The following is a 9,063-nucleotide window of genomic DNA, read 5'->3' on the forward strand; positions in this document are numbered from 1 at the left end:
TGGGAACATTGTGTCATGTAGGAGTAAGAAACAGTCTGTAGTTGCTAGATCCTTGGCTGAAGCAGAATACAGGGCAATGACACATGGTGTGTCAGAATTACTGTGGCTACGATTCCTTTTAGAAGAATTGGGGGTTGATTATGAGAAGCCAATGATGCTCTATTGTGACAACCAAGCAACTATCAATATTGCACATAATCCTGTTCAACATGACAGAACTAAGCACATTGAGTTTGATAGACATTTTATAAGGGAAAGAGTTTCCTTAGGAGAAGTTTGTTTGCCATTCATCACATCAGACAAACAATTGGCTGATATCTTGACCAAGGGAGTTCCGAGAGGGAAAATGATACACTATAAGCAAGATGGACATGATTGACATCTATGCTCAGCTTGAGGGGGAGTATAAAGAGTCTGGGCCGAATGGGTCCTAGTATCTTCTCTTGTAATATTTTTTCTATTTTCCTGTTAGCTAATGGGCCTCTCTTAATGAGCATGTTATTTCTTTTTGTTTGATCTCTTTATGTTATTGCCTATTTGGTCGCCCACTTAAGGGCATACTTGTAATTATTTTAACATTAATTTTTAGTAAAAAGGATTAGAGAAGAAAGGGAAGGATTATTTGAATCTTTCTTCTTCTTTCTCCTCTTTTCTCCATATTCTTCTCTTGTACTGCTGCTCTTACTTTTCTTCCTCATTTTTCTCTCTAATTTTTCAAGTTTACACCTATTTTTGAGACTGGTTTACATCTAAGGGCAATGGGGAGGCATGGGAAGGGAGGCATAGGAATGAGAAAGTGTGGGAAATTCTTGAAAGAGTGTTTAAGGAAGTGGAAGGAAACATGACATGGAGGAAGGATGGAGAGGAGAGAAGAGGGGAGGGATCAGGGGAGAGGAGGGGAAGGAAAGGAGGGCAGAGATGGAGGGGTATATGTGGAGAAAACAGTGATGGAGGGAGGAAATATGATATGGAGGAAGGGTGGAGAGGAGAGAAGAGGGGAGGGATTAGTGGAGAGGAGGGTAGAGTTGGAGGGGAATGTGTAGAAAGGACAATGGGGGAGGAATCTAGGAAAGGGGACCTGATAGCAGAATTTGTGGGGAAGTTGGGATCATAGTTTTCAAGGCGTCTAGGCGATTCTGGGTGACACTGGGGCGCCTAGTTGCACCTAGGAGATAAAAATTTTATATAATAAAAATCTGACTTTTGGCTAGTTTCCTAGTTTTATATACCATTCAGCATGTATGTTAATTGAAAAAATAGCAATTCTCTTTATTAAGAACATTAAATTTCCTCTAAATATGTGGCAAATTATCACATCTAAAAGATAAGAATCTTTTACATATATTAATTTCATTATTTTCAAAAATAATACTACTATAATAAGTATTTAATAGAGAAAATTCATATTAATTAGCAACTATAGATGGTTATCAACTTTATATGATAAATATTCAAGATGGAAAGTAAAATAAATATTCAAGATGGAAAGCAACAAGGATGGAGTTTCTGTTTTATTTAATTAGAGAGAGAATTGAAAAATTAACTTTATTTTTCTATTATTTCTTTCCTCTTTCTTTTCTTTCTTTCTTTTCTTTCTTTCTTTCTTTTTCTCTTCTCAAAACCCTTTGATCTTTTAAATTTCAATAGTAAAACATTAAAACAAATATAATTGATATTTATGCATATAATAAAATGTATTAACACATACATTAATAAGATACAACAATATAAATGATATTATAAAAGGCGCCCGCCTTGTCATTTTTGCCGCCTAGGCGGCGCCTAGTTGCTAAAAGTCAAGGCGTTTGGGCGAGGCGCCCAGCCAAGCCCACCTAGGCGATGTCTTGACAACTATGGCTGGGATGTAAGATGGAAGACTTGAATGTGTTGAAAGGTGACCTATAGAAGAGGAAGAAGGATACCGGAACAAAAAAGAGAAAACTGAGTAAAGTTGAGAGATTGAAAAGAGATATGGAAGGCGACAAGTAGTTCGAGGTAAAAGGAGATAGAAGGAAAGGGGGGAAGTGGTGGTAGGTGAAGAAGGAATTGGCTGATGTTGGAGGGCTATGGGATGGGCCCTGGTTTGTGGGTGGGGACTTCATTGTGATCAGATACTCGGAGGAAACCAATAATGCTATTCAGAGGGTGACAAGTAGCATGAAGAAGTTTAATAGGCTTGTGGATGCCTTTGAGCTCAAAGAGATACCTCTATACCACAAGACATTTACATGGTCAAACCTCCAATCTAGTCCCATTTGTTCCAAGCTGGATAGGTTTCTGTTCTCTTTGAATTGGGAAGAACAATGGGGGAACTTGGCATCTAGAGCTCTTCCTAGGGTGACCTCTGATCATTGGCCCATTGTGATATGTAAGGGGGAAAGAAGGAGTGGAGGACCTACCCCTTTAAATTTGAAAATATGTGGTTACTCCATCCCGGGTTTACCAAAAGAGTAAGGGAGTGGTGGAATGAGTGTAATCCAATGGTGGAATGGGAGGGGATGTGATTTCATAAGAAACTACAATTTTTGAAAGCAAAGATCAAGGAGTGGAATCTTTTGGAGTTTGGGAGGGTAGAAGAAAGAAAGAGAGCTCTGATGGACCAACTTGAGAGCCTTGACTCTAAAGAAGAAAGGGGAGAATTTGGAGAGGAAGACAAGGAACACAAAAGAGGGTTGAGAAGACAGTTAGAGGACTGCCTACATAAGGAGGAAATTAGCTGGAGGCAAAAATCTCGTTGTAAATTGTTGCAAGAGGGAGATAGAAATACCATGTTTTTTCATTCTATGGTAGATGGAAGGAGAAGGAGAAACTTTATTTCCAAATTGGTAGTGGATGGAGTTGAGTTGACACAACAAGAGGAGATTACAGGGGCATGTGTCGAACACTTCATATCCATTCTAAGAAGGCTTGTAAGTAGAGGGGTGTGGGTCGAAGGAATGGACTGGCCAGATGTAGGGATGGACAACATGAGAAGATTGGAAAGAAGGTTTGATTTGGAAGAGATCAAGGAGGCTGTATTTTCTATGGATAGAACAAAAGCTCTAGGACCGGATGTATTCACAATGACTTTTTATCAAGACTGTTGGGATATTTTGAAAGAGGACCTTATATTGGTCTTTGAGGAGTTTCATAGGAGAGGAGTTATTAACCCGGGTGTGAATTCCACCTTTATAGCCTTGATTCCAAAAAAGAAAGATGCATCCCACCCAAAGGACTTCAAACCAATCAGTTTGGTAAATAGCCTATACAATATTATTGCGAAGGTTCTGTCTTTGAGATTGAAGGAAGTATTGCCAGACATCATTGCACAAAATCGAGGAGCTTTTGTGAGTGGAAGGCATATTATTGATCAAATCCTCATTGCTAATGAGAGTGTGGAGAATTTCAAGAAGGATAGAAAGAAGGGAATGGTTTGTAAGTTGGATTTGGAAAAGGCTTATGACTTGGTGGACTGGGATTTTTTGGAGAAAGTTATGAGCAAATTTGGGTTTGGGGCTAGGTGGTGCAAATGGATTATGGGATGTGTTTGGAATTGTCATTATTTTGTGCTAGTGAATGGGACAGTGGTAGATTTCTTACTAGCCATTAGGGGTATAAGACAAGGAGACCCCCTATCTTCATTTTTATTCATATTAATTGCTGATGTTCTGGGGAAGTTGATTCACAGGGCATATTCCAGGGGCCTCATTAGTGGTTGGAGAGTTGGAAGGGAGGAAACCCCCCTTACCCACTTATAGTTTGCTGATGATACAATTCTGTTCTGTGAAGGAGGTAATGTGAGTTTCATCAGGAATATGAAGTTGGTGATACAACTTTTTGAACAAATGTCAAACTTGAAGGTGAACTTTGGGAAAAGTTGTGTAGTGGGTGTGAATGTGGAGGGAGAGATTAGGGAGTGTGTAGAAGTGCTAGTGTGTGAAGTTTCAGGATGGCCACTGAATTATCTAGGGTTGCCATCAGGTGATGACCCTAAGAGAGAGAGCTTTTGGAACCTGGTGGTGGAAAGATTTGAAAAGAGACTTGTCTCTTGGAAAATGAATTATCTCTCTCTTGGTGGAAGGACTACATTGATTAAGGCCACTCTAGCAAATTTACCCATTTACTTCCTGTCAGTGTTCAAAATCCCAATGAAGGTTTCTAGCAGATTGAAGAGGATGATGAGAGGTTTCCTTTGGGAGCTGGGAGAGGAGAAGAGGGATCATAGAGTAAGCTGGGAGGTGGTGACCAGGAGCAAAAAATGTAGTGGTTTGGGGCTTGGGAACATTAGAAAAAGGAATATGGCCCTTTTGGGGAAGTGGTTGTGGAGGTTTCCATTGGAGCAGGAGAAGCTATGGGCTAGAATAGTGGCAAGCATACATGGGTTGGAGAAAAATGGATGGGATGCTGGAATCAGAGCTAGGACCACAAGCCTTTCACCTTGGAAAGCCACTCATGAGTTGTTGCCAGTATTCTCCCCTCTTATCAGGTATGATTTGAGTTCAGGTAACCCTATAAAATTTTGGGAACAAATTTGGGTGGGGAATGTCCCTCTTAAGGACCTATTTCCTTCTTTGTATGCTCTATCTGATTTTAAAAATGAGCCAGTTTCTTCTTTCATCACCCCTTCTTCCAATTCTGGGTTTGGATGGAACTTGGGTTTAAGAAGGGTTGTGAGGGACTCAGACCTCGATAGTATTTTGAGCCTCCTTGAAATTCTTGAATAATGTTTTCTTAGACCCTACTAAGGTGGATTCTAGAATTTGGACTCCTACCCCCACTAGCTCATTTTCTTGTGCTTCTTTCTTCATTCCTCCAAGGGTTGGTAACTTTTGTTGGGAAGCCTATCTGGAAAGATTCAACGCTGGTTCTCTGCTCCAAAAGAAGAGACCCAATATTTGCTTGATGGTGTGTTCTTTGCAAAGCTGATGGGGAGACTGGTTTTCACTTACTGGTGTCTTGTAAATTTGCAAAGTCTATTTGGGAGTGGGCTTTATCCCTCTTTGGGTGCAGTTGGAACCCTCCATCAGATTTGCAAAGTCTTTTCTCCCCCCCTTTTTTCAGGTGGCGTATGAAGAGGGGAAGAACTATGTGGTGAGGACTGAGGGCTGCAGTATGCTGGTCATTATGGGAAGAAAGAAACTCCAGGATCTTCTCAGAGGTTGGGAGAGGGGCTGAAGAACTGAGGGCTGTAATCCATATAAGGGCTGTACAGTGGCTGAAATCCCTTGAGCTATTCACAGATTACAGTGGATGATATGTTTAGGAAGTGGGGTGAGATTGCAAATTGTACCCAGATCAAACCAGTAATGAGTGTGTCTTGGACCCCCCGCCTGCTGGATTCTTAAAACTAAACTTTATGGGAGCAGTAGGGGGAATCCTGGTCATTGGTCATTCAGGGATTGGAGGTGTTTTTAGGGATGAGGATGGGGTTATTTCCGCCTTGTTCTTAGGTCCAATTGGAGTGGGTGACTCCCTTAGAGCTGAGATCTTAGCATTTATGGAAGGAGTCTAGAAAGCTAAGGAGCTGAGTATCAGAAAACTCATAATTGAAGGGGATTCGGAGGTGGTGATAGGGTGGCTGAATAAAGATAACAGTGGCTTATGGAGTTACAGCAATGAGAGGAGGAAATTTAACTGGCTGGTGCAAGAGATGGAAGTGAAGATGAGCTGGGTTAAAAGATCAGCTAACTCTTTTGCTGATGGATTAGCTAAACAAGGGGTGGAAAGGGAATCAATGTTTTGAGCCCAGTTGTAACTTTATTGTTTCTTTTTTTCCTCTTTCTTTTCTTTTCTTGGGGGATCAAGCTGTAATTGGAAGATAAGAAAGTTTATCTTCCGGTAGTAATTATTCTTATATTGATTTAATGAAAGTGTTATTGATAAAAAAAAGAAATGAACCTATTCAAAGGAATCTAGGAGTAGCTCCAATATGTGACAAAATGAGCGGAAGTAGACTAATGGTCTGGTCATGTGTAGAAAGGACCATCTACTACACTGGTAAGAAGTAATTTGTTACAAGTTGAAGGGGCCAGAAGAACTAGGGGGGCTGAAGTAGTGAAAAATGATTTAGGGAATATTATTTAACAATGGATCTGACACTGAAAAGAATGAAATGGGCTATAAAAACATCTTACAATTATGACATTTATTTTGTAGTTGACTAGTCACTAGATGATCTATATTGTTCTTTTATTGCACATTAGCAGTTTGTATTGATATTGATTTATATATCGCATCAATACCTTAAAATTTTAACATGTCTCCTATTGTAGTTGACTAATTGGTGTCTAAGCACTACTCACCACATTGCCTAGCTACATCGACAGCATTGAATGTAGTAGAAACTGTTTCTTTTTTTCCTTTGCCAATTAACAAACTATCTGCTTTCATAGTACCAAAAATGTGCATAAGTTATTTTCAATGTCATAAGTAGGAATGTCAGTGGGTTGGGTTAAGCGGTAAATCTGCATTGATCTGACCCTATTGGGTTAAGGTTGAGTCAGAGTTAATCTGGTTTGATTAAGACGAACCTGTGGCAAAGCTGAGCTGCTGATATTGTATATAACATTGAAGCATTTGTACATATAGCCTTGGTTGAGTAGGTATACTATCTGTGGGATGGGTTGAATTGGGTTTAGTGTCCGATTTCATATAATTGGTTTGGGTCGGCTTTGGGTTGAGAGTTGGGACAAACCTGTGCTGAACCTGACCTGTTGTCATCCCTAGTCAAAAAGACTAAGCATGTGTATGTATTCTAGTGTTTTTGTATTCTATAGCAAATTACAGAAGTAAATCTTGAAATATTTGGGAAAATTAATTCAAAATGCTCTTGTTTCAGAGGCGACCCTATATTAGTTGGTATGGCCAAACATTAGGCAATTTTTAATTTTTAATTTTTGTTTCTGTTCCCTTATCAGACATGCTAAAATAGTGATATGTGAGTGGAAGTGTCAAGGCTTGTAAAGCCTGGTAGAAAATAGTCAGGAACTATGCAGTATAGAAAGGACCTTGTAACAAAAATCCATGAGTATACTAAATGAATTTGGCCTGCTTGGAGTATTATTTCTGAGAGTACAAATTTCTTTCCAAGTGGACTTTGTTGCAAATCTTGATGTTTGGCTTATTCTTATGTACAGGATCAGGAGAAGATCAGAAGAAAAAAGTTGTCCAGTACTCCAAGGACAGAAGAGATTGTTCATGGTGAAACTAGTACAATTGCTCAGCCTCGGTTTCTGCAAGAAAGGCTTGTGTATGATCCAAGTAGCCATGTTTTAACTTCACCCAACAGGATGACTTCAAACATGACAGCTGCTAGTCAGCACATTTCGGCCCCTGGTAGAGTGCTAAATTCATCAACAAATGGTTTAAATTTGGATCGCCCGCCAAAGCAAGAGAAGGTGAAGGATAGTTCAGGTACCTTTTTGGATGAGGTTAGGGGAACAGATGGCAAATTGGTAAAGAAGAAGCTTAAGAGGAAGCCAGAATCAATCTTCGGTGAAGTCCATTACCATGCAGACAAGTTGTCTATACAAAAAGTTAAAGAAAAGCACAAGTTCCCCAAGCAGGCTGGAAATCAATTGCAGAAACCAAGTGTTCAGTCAACTGGCCTTCCTAGTTCTGAACAACCCAGCTGATGTGAATTGTCTTTGATCAAGCATCTTACACTCGAAATCTTGGAAAAGGTAACATGGAGCGCTAACTGGTTCTGCTTTATTTAGAGGTGTTGCAAAAGTTTTAGAAGCAGAATTTCTCTCATCACTTGCCCTAATCCCAACTGGGTCCTTCATTATCATCCTCTAGATTGCCGGTTGACTCAGAAGTAGGTGATCTTCAATCCGATGCCTTAAAGGTTAGTTCTAAGTAGAAATGGTGGATATTTAATGTTCTCTTGCAGTTTCAACTTGAAGGGCCATTGAAGTTTGAACAATGAAGTGGAAGGGGGATTGATTTTTGGCGACCACCAGTGATATTACATTCATCTTAACGAGAAACCACCTTTTTGTTATTTCGACAGTGAGTTGTAACAGTTCCAAAGTAGCATAAGGTGTGCTATCCCTTGCATGTCTTTTGTGTAAATATGATTAGATTAAAGGATCTAGTTCAGGTTTTTCAGAGTCCCCATACCCCAAGACAGTTCACTAATATCTGTAGCTTGATACTGATTAGGTGGGTTTCGGTGTTGAAGCAGAGTGAAGTTTTTAGCCTGGGGTTATCTACTCCAAACCCAGACATTACTTGCAGCAATTGTAACATAAACAGGTGATATGAAACTCCATCTGCATCTAGCCTTGGTTGGGTGGGTTGAATATTGACTGTATTCCTCAAAATTTGATGATTTTTGTCCGAGTACTGGTTTCACTAATGCTATCAACAATTTAGTATTTAGAATTTACCTTCAAACCGTGCATGAGGTGATCCATCTTCAATTCCAAGGAGGATAAACATCTATTCATCCGCCATGCTGTTTCCCTCCAACCTTCAACCTTTAGCAACATGCTAACATTCAACACCAATCAATTGGATCCTTGTGGTTATGCTGTTAATGTGCCACGGTAGAGCTCTAAAACCATTCTTGCTTGAGGCAGGTGGGGAGATGCCGACTTTGGTTGTACCTTGTTGCAAATAGTGATACTGGGTAACCAGACTCGATGGCCGATGGATATGAGTTCCACATATTGGCAAGAAATCTAAGGGGGCGATCTACAACATGAATTGTTTTTCTTGTTGCTGGTTCCAAAAATAATTCAATACCATCCGGTTTAAAAACAAGTTGTTTCTCAAAATAAAAACACAAAAAAACGTTATTCGTTCTATATGTGTTTTTTGCTTTCAAAATCGAAACAAAAAACATATTGTTGAATTTATGGTTTCAATGTTTCATGTGGTTATTTAGGGGGTGTTTTAGAACATGAATTGTTTTTTCTTGTTGCCGGTTTCAAAAGTAAATCAAAACCATCTGATCCGAAAACGTATAATTTCTTAAAACAAAAACACTAAAAAGCTTGGTTTTGGTTATGTGCATTTTTTATTTTCAAAACTGAAACTTACTAAATTCTTGGCTTCAAGAACATGTTTTCATCTAAT

The 9,063-nt window shown here is 39.5% G+C and overlaps 1 protein-coding gene across 6 annotated transcripts in view; it reads left to right on the top strand.

The window, feature by feature from the left end:
• LOC104606669 (ubinuclein-1-like) overlaps positions 1–8,325 on the top strand; it is a 47,614-nt gene extending 39,289 nt beyond the window's left edge. For all 6 annotated transcript variants that reach the window (XM_010271984.3, XM_010271987.3, XM_010271985.3 and 3 more), the window contains one exon: positions 7,116–8,325. In XM_010271984.3, coding sequence (XP_010270286.1) covers positions 7,116–7,613 — 498 coding nt within the window. In that variant the 3' untranslated portion in view covers positions 7,614–8,325. The remainder of the gene's footprint in view (positions 1–7,115) is intronic.
• The last annotated feature ends 738 nt before the right edge of the window (positions 8,326–9,063 follow it).

This window comes from Nelumbo nucifera, chromosome 5 (assembly GCF_055504915.1).
Source record: "Nelumbo nucifera cultivar China Antique chromosome 5, China Antique-T2T, whole genome shotgun sequence".
Lineage (NCBI taxonomy): Eukaryota > Viridiplantae > Streptophyta > Magnoliopsida > Proteales > Nelumbonaceae > Nelumbo > Nelumbo nucifera.